Source organism: Physella acuta, unplaced genomic scaffold (genome assembly GCF_028476545.2).
Source record: "Physella acuta isolate Inbredline_101_S28 unplaced genomic scaffold, ASM2847654v3 ptg002094l, whole genome shotgun sequence".
Classification (NCBI taxonomy): domain Eukaryota; kingdom Metazoa; phylum Mollusca; class Gastropoda; family Physidae; genus Physella; species Physella acuta.
The window spans coordinates 45001-66295 of NW_026733595.1; the positions used below are offsets into that span (position 1 = coordinate 45001).

Sequence of the window (21295 nt, forward strand, 5' to 3'; positions counted from 1 at the left end):
CCTTAACAAAACTTAAAAGAAATTTAAAATGAGATTTTTCTATTGGCTTCTTGTAAGAAAATGAAGTTTAGAAAAGAAAAATGAAATAAAAAATAATTCAGGCATCGATAATCAAGACTATATTCACCAGAGTGGGACACCCATGCACTAAAATCAAAACAAAAGAATCTATAATATTTGGAAGCACTCTTAAAAAAACACTTGAAGACTAAACAAAGCAGTAAACTAACAATTGTATACAACTAAAAGAACTGGATTTAATTTTTTTATTTAGTAACCTACACATTAAAATGGCATTTTCTAACAACAACATGTATCACTAGCTGATAACCTCAGATAATAACTACTGTTACCAGGTGTCCTATGAGATTCATTGTTCCAAATGGAGCTATCAGAATTTTTAGAAAAAGACAACTTTAAAAATTGTAATTTACTAGTTATTTTTCAAACACTTGATTCAACTTATCAAGTTTTTGAAATATTGGTATGCTGAAGAAAAAAAAATATTGTTAGCTTTATTCCACATCACAGCATCCAACTAACTCAGAAAGAAAAAACTATAGATACATTTCAACAGAGATTAGTGGAGTAAAATATGTAAGAAGATTTAAAGGCTACATCACTAAAGTAAAATAGATGATAATTGTAAATGCAGTTGATTGGTGAGAATAATTTAAAAACAATTTCAGTTTTGTTTAACACTTTAAAAAAAAAAATGTAAATTACCAATATCAAATTAGTGGGTAGTGGAGTAGGCAGGAATTAGTCATGAGAAGTGAGGGTGTATTAAAAAACTTCATATATGTATATGTGCATACATATTTATATATAATTCCATAATTATTTCAACAACGTAAAATACTGGTTTGACATTTTAAATTTTTAAATAGTAAAGACAGTAACACAAGTTCAGTGTAACCATTACTTAAATTGAGACAACTTCCCCCTGCCTTCAACACTGTGGATAATTTATGAAATCACTTTCAGCAAATATAGTTATTGATTTGTTTATTTCGCTTATAAAATTTAAAGATTATTTTAAATAAATAAAACAAGATATTGTTATAGTAATGTTAGAATAAAAGTAGTTTAAGAAAAAAATATATGGTCTTAAAATAAAAGTACTCATGTCAAGTTTAATAATTTTGATTATAAGCTTTGATTTGTTACACATTGTTATCATAGCACATTTAAGTAGTAAAATAAACTTTGAGCAGAAATTTTTTTTTTTTTGAGGTAACTAAAATACTGCTGTTACAGCTTAAAATCATAAATGCTGTTGTTTAATTTTTTTTAAAGTAATCAATTTAATTATTTTAATCTTTTCATGGAACTTGAGGCAAATATACTGGAAGTGTTGCGTGATTTCAAGAAAGATCACATTTCTGTGAGAATCTGGTTTCCATTATTCATAGTCTTCTACACATAATAAATAATTAAAACATAAAAGTATATCCTTAATTACATAGTAATTAGTTAATGGTAATCAATCAAATAATAAATAATCTTCACATTTTTTTTAATTTACAAGAACATATACAACAAATTTAAAACAAAATAGAAACAAAAGTGCTAATGATAGGTCATTAGTAATTTAAGTAAAGAATAGCACAAAAATATAAAAAGTATTCTACAATTAAACAAAAATTAACAAAATATTAAAGCGTGCTTACATTAACCTCAGTAAAGAAGTTTCATAAATATAAGCTTTAATAAAATACAACTGAGCAATAATTTTATTTTAAAAAATTGCCATAAATATAGAAAATCTTGAAGGTAGAATTAAAACAGGAAGTACTATACTTATTAAATTTCAATCTTAATAAACACACGCAGAGCGCTTTGAGTTTAAAAAAAAATTATTTCATAGATGACAAACTATTAAATGGCACAATGACTTAAAGAATATTTTTTTTTAGAAATTTCAAATTAAAAATCACTTCATATTCTTATGCACATACTTATCATTGGTAAACAAAGAAACAAACATACAGTTGTATGTTATTTGCTACAAAGATCTTTCTCAACAATTTGTGAAGCTGCCATCTTCAACTTCCTGCAAAGAAAAATAAGGGACATTTTTTGTTTTACATTGCTAAAGGTTGAGAATTATTTATTTGTAATTTTTAGATCAAATAGCAGTTAAAAATTTGTAATTTGTTTTTCTAAAGCTAAGCATTCACACAGTTATACCTCAAAATTTAAGTTATTTTAACAACTATTTGACAAGCCCTGATACACATTATTTCCAAGGTTATTTGTTATTTCCTTACTAATCATTGGCGACTGATTTTTAAAAACTTTTTTAACTAGTGCAAAAAAAAAAGTACAACCCACAACAGCTTATGCAAACAAATAAAAGTTAGTGCATTCATAGTTAGGCTGTGCACATGAACATTAGTTACACAAAACAAGAAGCATTTTATTTTTCACTTTTCTAGTGTAGCACCAAAGCAAATTGTGTTAATAAAAACAAATGATTAATTAATTAAAAAAAGGAATACTATAATAAACTGTCTATGCTACAGGTAAATAAAACAATCCTACACAATGACATTTCTTTTTTTCTGTAAATTTTAAAACTAGATCAGGAATGTAAAAAAAAAAAGTGATGTTTATGAATGTTTCATTCAATGATTCAGTAATCTTACAATTTCTGAAGATTTTTTTGTCTTTGGTGTCTTTCTGGGTGACATTGTAACATCAAATGCATGAGGTTCCACCATGTTGGTGAAGTTGGGGAATAATGCTGGAGACTGGTCAGGCACAACATTCAATGGTTGTTCTGATGTAGAGAAAATAGGACATTATTTGATAGCTGTATTAACCCTTTATCTACTGACGGTACTTATGAGTACCACTTTAATTAAGTGCCTCTATTATATTAAATTAAATACGAATTTTAAAAATTATTGATGTATTTTATAGTATTATCTCCCCCGAGTCGCCGGTAGTCGGAGGTATCAATGTTTTTAAAAAAATTAATGGTGTGGCGCTTTTTCAATGTCTTGCTATATCGGTAGTTCACAATTTTTCTGTACATTTCTCACACCCGTTCCTGATTTCCTTTTGTTTTACCTTATTTTTCAAGTTTTCAACCCCAAATATTTTTTATTGGCACCTTCAATAGTCAGGCAAACGCGTTTAACTTCTAGTTATACAATTTTAATCAAATTGTCTTTGTATTAGATCGATGTTTACAAGTGGACTTATAAGTACCGTCAGGGCACACGGTCATTGTTTTTAGGATTTTTAGAAAATTGCAGATTTGTTAGGTGGAGTTACATAAATATTGTCTTGATAATTACTTATCGAAATGTACTCAAAAAATGATATTTACACATTTATAAGAAGGTTTGCATATGGTTTACCTAAGAAATATTGTGATTACATGTTCATTTCTAGTAGTAAAAAAATAACATGAATAAAGGTATCAGTTGCAGGCTCGTTTATAAGGTTTAGTATACTTCATTTGTATACCAAAGCCTAGTTCAGGTTGTAAGATTTAATTTGTTAGTTATATTTACTGCAATAAACTGTCTTGCCTACAACAACTAGCATTTACATAATGTAAACCTGTAGACTAGTAATAGTCCATACTTCTGCATATAGTATAGATCTATAAGGTAAATTTTAATCAGTAAACAGAAAAGAGTAATCCACTACTTCTTCCAAAACACATTGAGCTCACTTCTATTTATGAACTTTGCACTGTAGTGTAGACTTGTCATAACATTATAGTAGGCTACAATTATATTAGTATTTCTAGTAGTTGTGTGCTGAATGACTAGGCTTTTTTTTTGTTTATGCGGCTCATTGTACTAGTTATTGGAAGCTTCCAGCAAAAGCATATTCATTCCGGCAACCGTTGCAACACTAGAAAGACCACAGACAAGATTGAGGGAGCATGACATGTCGACTACTTTTGCTGTGTTTGAGGTCTAAGATGTGTTCCGATAGAAAATCCAGTAAAAATCGTACTCAAAATATACTTTTGTGCTGTATTTATGTGTGAAAATTACAAAAAGTGATTGTTATAATGATTGCCATGTTATTAGTTAATAAATTGTATCGTTTGTTCCTGTTTTGTAAAAAAATTTTTTTGAAAAAAAATGTCCTAGTTTACTGACGGTACTTATAAGTACCAATATCTGTTTGGGCTATTAAAAATTTATGAAACGAAATTTCCGTCGATATATGCTTTGAATGTGCCAAAAGCAATATAGTAACACATTGTTTAAGTAAAAATCTCATTCAGAACATAATTCCGTAAATAAAGGGTTAAACCAATATAAAATCAAACAGTTGTTCATTATAATATATTATAACTACAGTTACACATTTTTAAAAATATAGAATAAATTTAGTCTTTTATTGGATAAAATATTAAAACATTTTCTAGCAAAGGTAAAACTAAATTATTAGGCCCTATTTAAATGTTTTTTTGTGTGTGCTACATCACAATTTTCTTGTGAATGTCAAATGTTAAGATCAGCTGTAACTGTTGTTTTTTTTCTCAGACATGTAGAGCTACTCACTATCTCTAAAAGAAAACATCAATGAGCTCTCCTCCACAGATTCAACATCTGGACTAAACAGTGAGGATTTGGGTTTCTTTTTCTTCCTTCTCATCTTAGTCAATGGTGTTACCTCTCTGAATAACATTTTTTATATTTTAAGTAACGATAAAATTATTGTTTAGCAAAAAATAGTAAATTATTTCAAACTTTTTTCTTTTTAAAAGGGAAATATTTCAAAGTTGAAAAATATATTTTAAAAAGTTATGTCAGTTTTAATGTCATAGTAAAATAAGTGTTTACTTAATTCCCAACCCCATTCCCCCCTCCACCCCCCAAAAAAATTTGTTATTCCACCAGTGATTTTTTGAGTAAGTTAACATCATTATGAGACATCTATAAGAATTGGAAAAAAAATGTATACTTTCAAGTTTTAAAATATTTATAATTATCTGATGTAAGCCTAGTTACAATGAAAAGTTATTTTACCTGTAGGTATCAGCTAGTGGCTCAGGGTCTGGGGTCATTTGTTTCTGGGGATCTCTGGTCACTGGTTTATCTGAGGTCACTGATTTTTCTGTTGTCATCGGTTTCTGGACAGACTCTGTTCAAAAGTTCAGATCATCTTCACATATGTAATGGTTATCTCTTTATAAACACTTCATTAAAACCCATTGATGTGTTTCATTTCAACCCACTATTGGAAAATTCTGCTAAACAAGCTGTAATTAACTCATGTGATAAGCTGATGAATGTCTACAACATATTTATTATAAAAATATCTTTTAAGAGTGACAAATTTAGCAAATTTCCAATATAATAATTGCAGTCAGGTAGGAGTGTGCATGATTGTTAACTCTAAAAGTCCAGAGTTCGGACCCTGGTCAGATGAGGCTTGTTAATTGGGGACAGAAACCCATCTAGGAGAGACAACTCCAAAATTAAAAAAACTTCAGCCTTCTAGGTTGTTCTTGGGTGAACAAACGCTACTCATCTGCACTTATGCTTATGGTGCATAATATAAAATAAACAATTTCCAATATAGAATATTTTTAGTACTAAATCAAATTCTTTTCAACCATATAGGGGGTCAACAGCTTTCAAATGATTCAAAATTGACTTACCAGCAGCAAGAAGCTGCATCAACATTGTTTTAACATAGGAAACATCTTGCGAGAGTTTTTCAGTCACATCCAGTTGCTGTGTGTTGTAACGCTTCAAAGCTTCACGGATGGCATCAACCTCAGCCTGGAAATTATCCTTACTGACCAGCGAGCCTAGGCCTGGGGTTTCCTTGTTGTCCATTTCCCCGTCCTGCAAAGGGAAACAAATTAGAAGATAAAGGCCAATGGATGTACCATATTAGTTTTATTAAACGTCACAAAGAGATACATCTGTTAAGTCTTTTATTTTTGTGTTGTTTTTTTATTGCAAGAATGAATTTTTATAATTGAGGTATCAGAATAAAATAACTTCCTTCAAAGTAGAAAAAATGATTATCATAAACAAAGCTGATATTGAAAAAAAATCATGACTTTGATTATCGTAAACAAATCGGAAATTAAAAAAAAAATGATATTTGTTTTCCTATTTAAGGCAACTGAGCATTAACTGGACAGTATAAAATCATGTCGTAGTATTAAAATGGATGTACTTTACGATCAACTAGAGTGTAATAAAACCATGCCATAGCCTGAACACGTAAGTAACTGACCATAAGCTGTGATCTTGGATCTCCAAACTGCAACCGGAACATTTCTTGCAAGTTTTCTATCTCTTCCTGTAAACATCCAAAACATGGCATAACTCTGTTAAGCACTGGGCAGGTTTTCAAACATTTTGGTCATCATTTCAAGGTTTAGTGACTTTAATCACAACCGATAAATATTATAAAAAAAGAAAACCAAAACTCACCAAATGAGCGATTTGTTAATTTGTGTAAAACCTGTAAAGCAACCGTATACTACTCACCTCTAAATAATAACTGTATTACACTTACATGCTATAAAAAGCTAGTTGAGTAATTAAGATATAGATTTGGATGTTTTTGTTCTGGTAAGTAAGGGAATGTAATAAATCTTTTGAACAAAGCAAAATGCTTAGAGAAAAGCCATTTAAAAAGATCACAAATGTGAAGAAAAAAGATTAGTTTGAAAATAATAAATTTAAGGTAAACATTTTTAGAATGCAAAGCTATCTGTAGTTTTATAGGTTTCCGTACAAGTATAGGTTTTCCGTACAAGTTTTAGTATAAAACACCCATAAAAACATAAAAGAAAACAACACAGGAAATGCCACACAACACACAGGTAAAATGCTAAAATTCATGAGTAAACCATAAGCATGTGTATGTTATAGAAACTAGCTACAATTCATTGACTTAATGACACAATGGTACTTGAAAAATGCTGACAGTTGCTGACAGGGCTATGAGTTTGCTAGTATCACTTCCTAACCCTGACCCCCTTCCTGAACCTAGCCTTCACCTTTACTCTGACCCAATATTGAATCAGACACAAATAAAACCTGAAAGTAATACTGTATTGACGTACCAGCATTTTTATAAGAACCATCACATTTCTATTGACACACAGTATTAACAATGAAAATCATTTACTATAGGAATTTTTTTAGTGCAGCCTCAGAAGACAAACTGTATACCACACAAGAAGCTCACAGCACAACACCCAATCAATTTAAAATGTTAAATCACATTTAAATTAGTGCTAAATCTGTCAAACATTATAGAAGTTATTACATTTTTTTTTAAACTGATGTGTATCAGGGCAAGTAAAAGATTTTACAGTAAAAATTTGTTATGGAATCTCTAAACCAAAATTTTATTTTCTTCTTTATAATTTTTTCTTTGAGAATCAGTGATGTAATGCACCAGCATTTGATGAGAGTTAATCTTTTTATCAGTTACTTAAGACAAGCCTATAGCTCAAACCTTGATCTGAAACGTCACTTTCTTGATGTCTTCCTCGCCCGACTGCGTCATGTCGTCATCGTAATCGTCCACCAAAGGTTTGCATGAGGCGTAGATGTAGGCCAGGAATTTCTCTTTGCTGGGTCTACGCATGGATTCCCAGATGTTGAGGATGATGATGGCCCTTTGCATTATAGAATTGGCTTGTGCATTATCATACACTCTGTTAGAAATATTGAGCACTGTCAAATAATTCAGTTCTGGTAAATTAAATTCTTTGAGTGAAAATTGTTTGTTTTTTCATTATTTTTAGTTAAAGAAGTAATAATTATCCAACCTGGCAGGTTATTATACTAAAAAAATTATTATTTTTTGCTTGCCTCTGGAATGTGTCAGACATTAATGCTATAAATAGATTCAAGCATAGAACAGCAGATAGCATGAACCAGGTCCCAAGCAACAGGTCACTCATGTATGTGTCAATTTTCTTCATGTTCTGAAAATGACCATAAAGGATTAACATAAATTCATATAATAAATAGAGAACAACTTTTTTTAAAAACAAAACCTTTAACTTCACTCAAAACTTAAAACTTTAAAAAATAAAAAAAATTTTTTAATAAAAATAAAACTTTCACAGTAAATATATAATAAATGTAAAGGGAGCTCGGGACTCAATATTTCTGTTTTTTTTTACTTACATCATAGTCATAGTCATCCACTAGTGTAAGCCTGAACATACTGAACAACAGCTGGGCTGGGTATGTGAACCCACTCACTGTTACTTCCTCTGTTGAGTTTGAGTTCTGGGCCATTTTTGTCCCACCAAATATCATCCAAAATGCAGCCACTATAATTAAAATTGTCCAAATTTATAAGTATCCATTAAAGAGGATCCATATTTATGGATAAAAAATTATATCTAAAATGTTTAATGACGTAGCCAGTTTTTGGTACTTTTTTTAAAGCTAGAAACAAAATAACTGATTTATGCTTGGTTTCAAAATAAATAAAAGTAAAAACAAAAGTCTTACTGTAAGGTATGTAAAACTCCAGGTAAAGGAAGAGAAACCTGGCACAATCCTTTAAGATATGACCAACTATCACAATAAAAGGACCTAGAATTTATTTTTAAAACATGTGTAAATATGACAAGCTGTGAATGAGGAACATATCAACTTCAGTATTTTAACAACTCTAGGAAAAGTTCTTAGTTAAAAAAAACATTGAAAGTACACTTGAAATTAATTTAGTAGAATATTTTATTCTATACATACTCATTTTTCTTTTAGAAGATGTAACAAAGATGCTTTAAAAAATCAATCACTATGTAAATTATAAACTTACCCAAGGTATATTTTCCATAACATATGTTGGAAATATATATATATATATATATATACAAATACAAAACATACTGTTAAAAAAATACAACGCTTCATCAAACATAAGAAAAAAGATACAGAAACATTCAGATATTACCTAATGCAGCAAAAGCCCTTGCATTTTTCATTAACCTCAGCCAAAGAAAAATGATGGTAATAGACATAAGACGAATATGAGCCCGAGCCAAAAGTTCAGTGTGAGAGATTATATCTGCTATATGTGTAGCCATGCAAACAAGAAGCAAAATGTAACATATCCAATCAAAGATGTTCCTGAATAAAGGAAAAGGCAACAAGGTGAAGAATTCATTTTCTAGATTTATTTCTATTTCATGGGAAGTCATTGTATTCTTAAATTTGTTTGTTCATATCTCAGCAATGCAATTATGAACTAAATTTTACACAGAAAAATATTTTTCGGGTTTTTTTTTAATGTAACTCATTCATTATGATAGAGTTACTGATGCAAAACATTATTTAAGCTTTGGGAATCAAACATGCTAATAAATGAGCATATGTAACAACTGCTTTATTAAGTAAAATCTAAACAAGTAATATTGTCACTTGTAGAATTATTAACCATCTGTTCATTTGGTTTTAACCCCTTCAGGGAATAAACCGTAAACAAATTTTAAAAATGAGTTTTATTCTCTTGGTATAATGTTAGTGAAAAGCAGTTGTTTGTCCCCTTCTACTTTATATTAGATCTACAGTAACTATAGCTAATGATTTTAGTAAGCTCTAAAGTTATCAGAATATTTTCTTGTATTAAACTTCTTGAATATGTTATGAATGTAGTTTATGAGCATGCAATGTTATGATACATTTTTATTGTAAATACATATTTATTTTTATAGGAAAAGAAACCAGATACCAATATTAAAGACATTATTTAGAAAAATATTACACAAAAGCACAACGTACCATGCATCACTGAAGTATTTGGGCTTGAGTTTCTCAATTTCTCCTAATTCCCCATCTAAGTATTTCCTTTCTTCAGGCCAACGAGGATGACAATATTGCTTGTCTCTTTCAATGTCCTTTTTGCGTTTTTCTTCCCAAGACTGAAAAAAAAAATTAAACTGTTTCAGTATCTACTTATCTTGAACATAAGCTGCTTTGTTCATAAAGTCCTAAGTAAGTCTGAATAATTTACAGTTTACAGACCCTGTCTTTTGGCATTACTTTCCTCCAAATCACAAGCATGATAGAATGGCAGACACAGTTTGATAACAATATATAATCTAAACCTTAGTCTTATCTAAGCGAGAAGTTCTTCTTCTTCAAATTTAGATGAAGATAAAGGATAAAAATGTTTTCTTTGAATTTTCTATCCCACATCATGTGTGCTCAACTTTCATCAGAAAAATTGCTTCTAATTTTGTTTTTATTGGCAGGCAAGTATCTGGCTTGTTATGGTTTACTATACTGAGTAAAATTTAAGGAATAAAAATTGTAACTCTTATGGCTTCAGAGTTAAAAAAAAAAAAGAAACAGCTCTTACATTGTGAATGTGCTGGGATCTCCTAAACTCCATGATTTCCTCATAGATTTGGTAGAATGTGGCTGTTCCTGCCAGAATCTGTTCATCAGTGAACATATGGTGAGCACAGAAATAAAAACATTTGCCTTTATGAATGATTTTGGTGATCTAAGACATTTATTAGTATGACAGGGACATATTCAATACCTCATCATTTTCATAAATCCACCAAGGGAGACAACAAGTCTTTGGAGAATGGATAAAACCCAAATAACCAATATATTTGAGTAGAAGATGGAAAAGGGGAATGATCTAAAAAACAAAATGGGCTCAGGAAGGAAAATATTGAAAACGAGCCGACCCGCGGCATATCATACGCTGCTATTTAGTTGTTGTTTTTTCTACTTTTCAGTAATTCATAATTTGTGAATTCGACAGTACCAACGCTGCCACTGAAAATATTTCTTTAAAACACTATAAGTATCTCGTTAAGGACGATAACCCCCTCCTCCCTCCCCCACCCCTCCGTTACAGTAAACTCCACTTAGTTACTCCCCCCCAGATTTAAAATCGTTTCAAACTAAATTATCTGCCCCTAATAGTCGTCACTAAACCCGGCTCTGCTTGTAAACATTTAGAGTGAACCACAGCTCACCAGACCATGTAGAGGTGGGGGTGGCTTACAGCTTGTTTTCTAGCGTCTCCCAGAAGAGAATTATATATATAGATATGGCAGTGTAAGCAATGAGAAAGTTCAAAGTTCAATTACATGGAACTCTTCAACTTACAAAAAGTACAATCCTCCACACATCATCTGGTAGATCGTAAATATGCCTTTTATCATACTCTACCACAATTCCTATGACAGTCCACAGCACAATGTAGAGAAAATTGACACATACATTAACAACCGACCAGAATCTGTAAAAAGAGCGAATAAAATGCACACAAATAATACTACTAGTTGTAAAATATTTTTATAATAAGGTTACCTAGGCTCTAAGAAAATAAAAAAAATAAAAAATGGCTTTATGCTAAAAGAAGTAAAATGATTTCATCTGCTCAGTTAACCTCCTAATTAAAAAAAACCTACCACACCTTGATACTCTCACCAAAAAACTGTCTGTATATTTAAAGAATGTCACATCTAGACTTTATGTATTCTAACCACAGTCAGTCCCCTATTATTCTGCTACATCTTGATTAACTGCCAATGGCAGGGGATTGTTGTCCTCCCCCCAAGACAAATTTCTGCCACCTATTGGCTACACCATTGACTCGTACCTACATAACCAGAGACTAACTACCACAAAGTACCTGCCAAACTTTATCCACATCACATCCATGAGGCGCATAAACACTGGGTGCATGATTAGGTCATACTGCCTCAATCCCACAGCTATGTGGATCTAAAATAAACAAAAAGGAAATTCTGTACATTTTTTTAGGCTAATATTCCTAGTAGTACATTGTGAAAATGAATATTTTAACAGTAATCTCAATAGAAGAAATGCTGAAAATAAAAATTTGAAACAACATACTTTTGTAAATAAAAGTTAAAATCATGATATTAAATATTTAAAAAACCATCAGATGGTTGAACCATTAAAAGTTTTCTAAGGATATTAAGCGTGTGTTTATGAATACCTTGGTTCTAAACATATAATTTCTGTAATGCCAGAATGTCTTTAAATTGTAAAGCTTATAACTATTTGTTTATTATTTATTAGTGCATATGCAGCTAATATTTTCATTTATTATGTATTTTAATATAGTAGAGACTCTAAGAATGTAATATAAATAAAAATGAATAAATCACAATGAAGGTATATTTTTTTTAAATAATGTAAAATTTAACACTTTATAAAATATGTCTACAACAAAGAAACCAGACAATAGAAATTTCAAAAACTCAAACTAAAATTGCTTATTTACAGAAAAACAAATTAAATTCTTATTTTCCTATGGGTGCTGAAACTAAAAGAGAAAGAAAAAACTAAAAAATGTCATCATGCACAAAACAAATAATTTGGAAAAATTAAAAATAAAACTTTAAAGAAATACCCTACTAACACAACAATGCACTCTTCAACGACCACTATCTTTTTTTCTACTGCTAACCAGCAGCTACAACTGATGTAAAAATGCAATACCCTATTTTGAAGAAAGTGAATTAGAATATTACTACAGAAATAGAAACTTGATTTTTAAAAATACAATGCATACACTTTTAAAACTACCCAAAAAAAAGATTGTTTACTTAGAAACCAGACCTGTAAAATTTATTAAAAAACTTTTTTTTTTTTTTAAATTATCATGCATTGCTTTTTGTGTCTATTTACATGTTGTGTATGTAAAAAAAAAAGTAATGTTTTGCCATTTCAATTTCAAAGAATGGAAACAATTTGAACAAACAAGCAGAAACAAAAAATAAACTTTAGAAAGTCTCACCGAAAGACAATCATGAACAGAACTTGTATTTAGCTATAGGAAAACATGTCAATTAAAGGGTTAAATTATAAGAAAAAATTTAACTGAAAAATTATTTAAAAATCAACAGCTAAGTTTTATATCTGAAGGTTCAGGTTAAAAAAAATATATTGTTGGGCTATTAAATCACCACCTAGAAAACTTGAATCAAGAAAAACAAACTTAAATGTACATAGAATATGTAGGTTGGTGCTACACTGCTTTTTATAAAGGCTACATTTGAATTAATCATGGCTTTAGAAAAAAAAAACAAGAAATATACAATAGGATAAATATATTGGGATTATCTGTAGGAACATCAGATTTTATCAGAGGAAATGGTCTAGTAGGGGGTGAGATACCACCAAGGGGATTAGCCTTGAGGTAACTGTCCATGAATGTGCATGGTGGGTATGAAATCAATACAATCAAAATCAATAAACCTTTGTTAGATTCCTGACAAAAAGATAAAAGATAAACATAACAATGACAGACTACTTGTGAGGTAAACAGAGCAGTAACAGGCAGATTGCAGAGGTAGGCCTACATAGAACAGTAACAGACTAATTGAGGAGTACCGCATTTTCTAGCGTGTAAGATGACTGGACATATAAGAAGACCCCTCAACTTTTACTACTAAAATATACTGATGACACCCTAACACACAAAATGACCGCCAAATTTTGGAAATATTTTACTGATTTAAAAAGTTATTTTATTTGCCAGAAAATATGGTTTATAGAACAGTAACAGATTGTGAGGTACATACAATAGTAACAGAATATTTTTCAAAGTTAAATAACATAAGCTTGTGTGTAGACAAAATAAAATTAGAACCAATCAATAGAGCTAATCATTAATAAGAAACTAACAACTAATCTGTGAAATATGAAAGATTTTTTATTTAAAAAATGCTGAAACTTGTAAAGCCAAGATTGGTTTGGAGCTGAACATTTCAGTTTAAATCTCCACATTTAACTTCCAATTAAAAACTATCATTTGTTTTCAAAATTAGTTATAAAATTGTCAAAATTAAAAAAAATATTTTAATTTTCTATGGAAATGTAAAAACATTAATAACTGCTACATTTATTTAGTTGTCTTCTGAAAAGTTTGTACTAATGGATTATTTTATCACATTTAATAATTTTTCAGAGGGTGTTAATAATTTCAAACACCAGACCACTTTGCTGTCTTAATTAAGATATAATTAAAATACATTTCTAACTATTATTTCCACTTACCGGAGTTTGTACATAGCCATCTACATCTTTTTCTGAAAGTTGAATCAAATAAATGAATACAAGTTAGCAAAGAAAGCAGACATCTACAAATGCCATGGCTTATAGCCTTTTTAAAACAATTAGCAAAAATTTAGCCATTTCTATGGATGATGAATTTTCTAGCAAAAATCAAAGTTGTCCCTAAACTAAAACAACATTTTCTAGCCTCTAGTTTGTCTACTATACAAAATTATAACAGAACTGAAATTGCAAATCATGAAAATATTAATCAACAGACCTTTATCTCTCACAAGATAGTTCAGGTAAAAATATTGCTTCCTGTTAGGTCTGTCTGTCAGATGCAACTGTTTTAATCCTTCATACGCCTAAAATGAAAAAAGATTTACAAAAATTATCTTGCTACTGCTTGTCACTGTATTAAACAAATTGTTATACACTATAATTCAAATAAAAGTTTGTAGTTTTTTGAGGATTAATGTGAATGCCTCAAATTATTTTATGTCATAATTATTCAAATTAATTCAGCATGAGTAATGCTAAGTGACTCAGCAATGTAAAACTTCACTTTACATCACTTTATAAAAAATCATGATGTGGGCTGCCGTATACCATACCATTGGGGCCATCTTGGTTATCACTCAGCAGTATAAAACTTCATTTTATACCCCGCTGCAAAAAGTAATTTAGAAAAACCTTTGCCAAGGCACACTGTTACAAATGTAACGGACACCTATCTACCAGCCAGATAGATGGTGAACGCCCCCGGATTCTTTCTTGGGGTTATATGCAAAAGACCTAAAGCCTAAATGAATGAAAACTAACTCAACAACACACTAGGGCTCGATTTCGAGGTCTAGGGAAAACTAGTGAAACTATTGAAGTTAACAACTCATTCAATCTGCATACAACCTTTAATAAGTGAACACAGTTGTGGCAGAACACAAGGTTAAACAAGATAAAATATTTAGTTTAGAAAATAACAAAACCCAACTTACAAAGCGTAAGAAAAAATACTATCACAGATTCTAACACTTTATAAAAATAGCCACAGATCACATAACACTGCTATAGCATCAAGAATCACTTGGCCACAAGTAATATAATACTAGAATACTTAAACAACTTAAGAATGCATAGCACACTCAGGACTTAAGTTCTCTCACGTTCAAATGGTCAGAATGGACTGCCGGACAAAATGGACGGCCTGGTCATAATGGACTGCCTCGTGCCGCCTGTGGGCGATCTAGTTATAGACTTAGGCAACATGGGAGGTTACCCTCAACTCATGTGGCCATTGGTTGGGGTGGTCATCTGGTCTGAATCAATCAATCAGATCTTGATGGAAAATTTCTGAGTCTTAGACTCCCTTAGTAAGACAGCGGAAAAAACCCGGTTGTTGCACCATCGACCATATATGGTATTATAACAATGTCAAACAAAAAAATAAAACATTACTAGACCTAAGTAGGTCACACAAATGTGGAATGTAAACTTACCACTGGCGCCATCTTGTTTATCATCCAGGTAATGGCTCTGGTGCCATCATTATCACTGATGAACACAGGTGCCTCAAGCTCTAGCAGAAGTCTTGCAGTCTCACTGCGATCTTGAAAAATGGAACAAGAGGTCAAATCTTAACACAGTGTAAAGGTCAAAAGTCAGTAAGGTGTCCAATAATCTCATCTTATAAACTTGGTTGTATGATATTTGTGTGGATTTTCTGTAGATATATCTTTTCTTAACATCATGTGGTAATGTAATTTAAATGAAAACAAACTAGCCTTAATAAATATTTACCAGGAGAAGAGGTGCAGAATAAAAATAATTAATAATAGTCAAACAAATTTTCCATTACAAATGTGAAACATCTGTGAAGCAAGTCTGGTTATCAATAGAAATGTAGAATCAAAGTTTTAAAAAATATTTTAAAGTTTTCAGTATTTGCACATCCTTTAACAGAGGGATCTTTTTTTTTTCAGGTTTAGTTTAAAATTTTTAAATTAAAGCTACTAAGAAAAAAAGATGTAGAAATAAACACATTTCTGGTCTCTGTCAACATCAATGAGATGTCCAACTGGGACAATTGCGTTCTACTTGAGACTTTGAAACCCTGATACAACAACTTACCAAGTTCAGCTGCCACGTGAATAGGTGTTCTCCCTTTGTAGTCTACAACACGCTTGTACCGGCAATCATGTTTGATAAGTGCTTTTAGAGACTGCACAGCATCGTTTTTGGCAGCATAAAAAACAGGAGTCTGTTCTTCACCCTTTGTTTTGGCTTCTTTATTTGCTATATCACCAAAGATGATAAAACAAGAATAAATAACGATGACTCATCTGACTAAAGATATTGTATGATTTTGGTATAAAAATTAAAAAAACCTTTCTTCTCTATCAGTAGATTAACCATTTCAGGATAGTCAACAGCTGCTGCTACATGCAGAGGTGTCCGTCCATATTTATCCCCCTTGTTTACATCACCTCCATTTTCTATGACAAACTTGGCAACATCAATGTGCCAGGACCTTGCAACCTGTTTAGTTTACATCAATATTGCGTTAAAACAGGATTTACCTTTTTAAACATTTTCTCATATTACATTTCACTATATAATAACAATTTTATGATAACATATATTCAAAAGTAACAAAGTTACAGTAAGATTAAATAATAGAAAGTATAATGACTATTCTCTTAATCTGCGCTTGGTTAAAAGAAAATAGAGAGGAAAAATGAATACCTCATGCAGTATAGTCTGACCATAGCGATCTGTACAATTGATATCAGCGCCACCTTCCAGCAGAGCATACACAAATTCCAAGTCAATGGTCGTTTTATCATCGGTTGATTGGCCCAGTCTTGCAAAGTGTTTAATGAGAGCCTCAGTGTTGGCCTGGATCAACTGGGAGTTCTTCTTTTTCAAAACTTTTCCATCAACAAAATTAAGCCCAGTTTCATCCAACCCAAGACCACCAGAGATGGTTCTGTCTTCATCTATGTTGATCCCTGGTTCTTCTGCTGAAGACATACATAAATCTAATATTCCACGTATAACTCAGATTTATTCAAATTTTTAGGTAAGAATAGAATTTAATTTACAAAAATAACCTGGTTTTTCTTTGGTTATAGTGAAGTTAACTCAATGGGAAATTTATCTAGAACAGTTTTACATGGTTACTGGTTATGATTTTTGAAATGTCTAAAAATAACCTGGCTATTATGGAAATTGCGTTTAACCAACAGTAAAAGGCTAGTTTAAATATTAAACCATTTTAAAAAAAAAAAATTCCTGTTTAATTAAAATATTTAACTTACTTTTCAATGTTCTATGAACTAGAAATTTTTTTAAACACAAAATCATTCACATAGTCATTTACTATAATATTTTGAAAGTTAACTATGACAGCAAAAAATGAAAATAAAGGCAAATTGTAAACATATAGGAATTGACATTATAAAACATTACAAATATATTTTTACATGAAAAAAGTATTCAATTAACTAAAAGAAAAGAAACAATTTATTCTATTCACAATACATCACTAGATTTACACCTTTGCTAACTTGTAAAATTGAATTTTAAAAATTAAAATAAGGAATTTAAAAAGCATTAACTGATAGAGAAAGTGTTAAAAGCTAATGTAGCTGACTTTTCAAAAAACGTAGAATGATCTCTTTTACTTGTTCATTCTTTTAGTTATTACTCCTTAAAAAGGCTATACTTTTCTTATGAAAATTGTTAGTGTTACAATAGTTATTTTTTAATCAAAAATACACTTAACAATTTGGCTTGAATTGTACTATAAATATTTAAAATATATGTTTGATCTGAACATGGCCTATTATAAAAGAAAACTTTAAATAGAAGCAAAAAGTAGGACAATGCAAAAATGTAAAACTGCTATTTTTCTACACATAAAAAGAAATTAGGAAAAAGAAAAAACAAAAATATTAATTTACCTCATAAAGTTTACATGCTAATAAAAAAGTACAATAAAATTTTGCAAGTACTGTATGATAAATTAAAAACATACCTGGTTTAAAATAGGCCTGATGTTTGGCTGGATGGTTAAAAAAAGCTTTTAAAACATGGTAGTTGCTTTTGGTCAAAGATTATGAATGGCATCAAAATAAAAAAACATTTTGAACAAATAATGTAGCCATTAGAATCTGATGGCATGTAAGATCTTTTCTTTCTTAAACTGCATTAACAAATCTTTACAGGATCAAATTATAAGATTACTCTGGTATATTTATGTTAATATATCGAATATTTTTTTTATATATGCTACAAAACTGAATAGTATATTTAAAAATAGAATGAACATTTGATTTCTTATACAGCCATACTTTAAATAAATATTATCAATTTGTTGTTAAAATATTGATACACACTAATTCATACCATTGTTAAAAATTCAATAAACAAATTACAAAGCACACATTTCTGGCAATATACCCCAAACAGTATTATATGGTAAGAGGGAAAGCAAAATATGTTATATATCCACATCAAATCTTGTGTGTTAATAATTTGAGTTAAATAAAAATGAGATAAAACTTGCAAAATTATGGTAAACACAAAGGTTAATAATTATTAGTTTTTTTAAATAATGTCTTGGACAGTTATCTTATTAATTCATCACCTCAATTAGTACTATTTAAATGCAGGAAATTTAATATATGATCTGATTAAATGGAAATCGTACATCTTTCAATACTAATTATGCCCATGAAATTAGACATTAGTTGACCTAAAGGGACAGAGCTAGCATAAACAAAATTGACAAACCTGAAAAACCTGGAGATCGCAATTCATACAAAATTAATGGTTGGTGGTTTACAATCTGACCTTATCTTATCCATAATTATTGCATAATTATAATAGCTTAATAAAAAATTAATTATTTTTTAAATTTTCTATTCACTTGATAAAAATCTAATTTTAAATGAAAGTGAATTTTAGGGTGTTGACAACTAGCTATCAAGCTTATATGTTTAACTTTTGAGTTAAAATTTGTATTTATAAAAGAACATTAATTTGAGCCCTTTTAATTTTAAAGAATTTAGCCATACAATCAAATTTATTTTGTAATCTGCACTGGAAATAAACAAAATATAAAACTTTTATGTTATTAAAGTTTACAGTTGTTAACATTGATTTTATTCTGTTGTATGTAAGAAATTGATTCCATGCTGTGTTACAAAATTTGATAAGTAAATTTGATTAAAAAATTTCATTTAATGCTGGAAGGAAGGTAGAATGACAAAACAAAATTTTAGGGTAAATGTTGATTAATCATCCTTCATTGTCATGGACAATAATATTTGTAAGAATTCATGTGTCAACAGGGAAGTCCAAAAACTAACCATAGAACTAAATCCTAAACTCTGACAATAATGAATGCAGGTGGGATAAATGAGATGGAACAGTTGTATAGGAATTATGAAAAAGGAAAGGAAACTTACAAGCTCGTTTTCTTATTCTGCGGTTAGTACTGTAGGATTTCCACCTTGAAGCTCCTGCTTTTAAATTAGTGATGAACTGAATTCCATTTTCACTTGGCACCAATTTTGTTTCCATTGTCAGATTGTCTTGAATAGTTTCAAGCGAACTTGATGAAGACAGGAATTTAAATTACAATTTAAAATATACTGTATTTATCATAGGCCTATTTAAGAGAAACTTTCTAAAAAAATGAACTTGCCTGTAGATATGTTAAGAAATTATGACCTTGTAGATACATTAAGAAATGAAGACCTGTAGGTGTAGATAAAATATATTTAAAAATTTAACCTGTATGTGCAATATACTTACAAGATGTTCTGTGCTTTATCAAGTTTTTGGTCCATATGAATTTTTCCTAAGTCTACATCATCCGGAGCTATTTTCCCTTTCTTAATTTTTTTCCGATAATCCATTAAGATTAAGTTTAAAAAAGAGACTAGATCTGGAGTCCAAATCTAGATTGGAGTGCAAAGTTTAGATAATTTTTTTAAAATTGCTCAGCAAGCTACTGAGAACTGTAGTAAGTCAAATGTAAATTCAATCTTTCTTTTATTTTTTATATTATTTACTTTTTTAATTAGGCCTTAAATCTAAATTAAAGTATGTGTATCTGGGAATGAAGGAAAAACTATTTAATACTTTGAATTAAAGTTATAAATAAAAAACTTGTTAGATATTTCATTAAATAAATAAATTATCTTTCTTTTCTAAGGAGTTATTGTTTTTGTTTCACTCCACTTTCAATCTGCAGTCCACACAAAAAAATAGAATACCTCACTCACGAGAGTTTTCCTTAGTCTCCTGAATTTTTCAAGAAGTATTTAAAATATGTAGATCTAGATTTATTACTAGACTCTAGTCACATTATAGATAATGTGGTATATTACAATTTTTTGAAAAAATGTTTTTTATTTTACTAATAATTAATAATCATTTCGTTATTCTTGCTGAGCTCTCAAAGTCGCCATTTTGTGTGGTTGCTAACTCCTAACAAACTAGCATTAGAAACGGAAGTTGTAAATGGGAAGAAAAGTACGGTTACTGTAAAACCGACTCAAAAATAAATGAGGCCAAAATAAAAACGAATTTAATTTTAAAAAAAATCGCAATAATGCTGATTAATTTGTTGGCTAGTTTGTAACTAGATAATATCTAGATTTAGTTTCTGTGAACAGTGTTTCTTCCAGGCATCTCTTCGGGGGGGGGGGGGGGGGGGGGGAAGGGGGGGCCGTAAACCGCCCCCCGTACGAAATGGAATTTATATAAAAAATATATACTTTAAACTGTATCCACCCCCCACCCCCCCCCCCCCCCCCCCGGAAATTTGAAGTGCCCCCCCCCCCCCCGAAGAAAAAAGTCTGGAAGAAACACTGTCTGTGTAGGCGGAGCAGTGATCGAATGAAAGTTATACAAAATTAATAATTAAATTATAGGGCAATACGTCACACGATAATGGGTAACATATAGATCTATTGTCTAAATCACATTCCTATTTGGTGTTGTGGGGAACTTTTGTGACATTTGCGACAAGAGCCACACCGGGTGTTATCCATTATGGTGACGTCATTGGTCTGACTTTTGTTATATAAAAATAACGACTACCAATGTAGGATTAATTAAAATGCATAGCAGTGCTTCGATATATTATTGGCAAAATATTACTGTTGAGGCCTACGTACTATGCTCTCTATTGTTTATATAGTTTAGCATTTTATACCGTAATAAAATAATTTAAAATTAAATGACACCCCCTTCCA

General features: G+C 30.3%; 1 protein-coding gene across 1 annotated transcript; it reads right to left on the reverse strand.

Annotated features, from left to right (window-relative positions):
* Positions 1-1590: 1590 nt before the first annotated feature.
* Positions 1591-19950, reverse strand: LOC131932143 (uncharacterized). Its single transcript, XM_059289016.1, has 24 exons — positions 19848-19950; positions 19499-19644; positions 18064-18090; positions 16770-17047; positions 16412-16562; positions 16155-16319; positions 15524-15633; positions 14305-14392; positions 14028-14059; positions 11632-11723; positions 11103-11235; positions 10336-10413; positions 9756-9895; positions 8929-9104; positions 8481-8564; positions 8148-8296; positions 7827-7942; positions 7468-7669; positions 6232-6297; positions 5642-5831; positions 5007-5121; positions 4539-4654; positions 2652-2785; positions 1591-2056 (listed from the first exon to the last, which is right to left on the reverse strand). Exons 1-24 carry the CDS (start codon positions 19880-19882, stop codon positions 2024-2026), a joined length of 2856 nt encoding a protein of 951 aa, XP_059144999.1. The 5' UTR covers positions 19883-19950; the 3' UTR covers positions 1591-2023.
* Positions 19951-21295: the final 1345 nt, after the last annotated feature.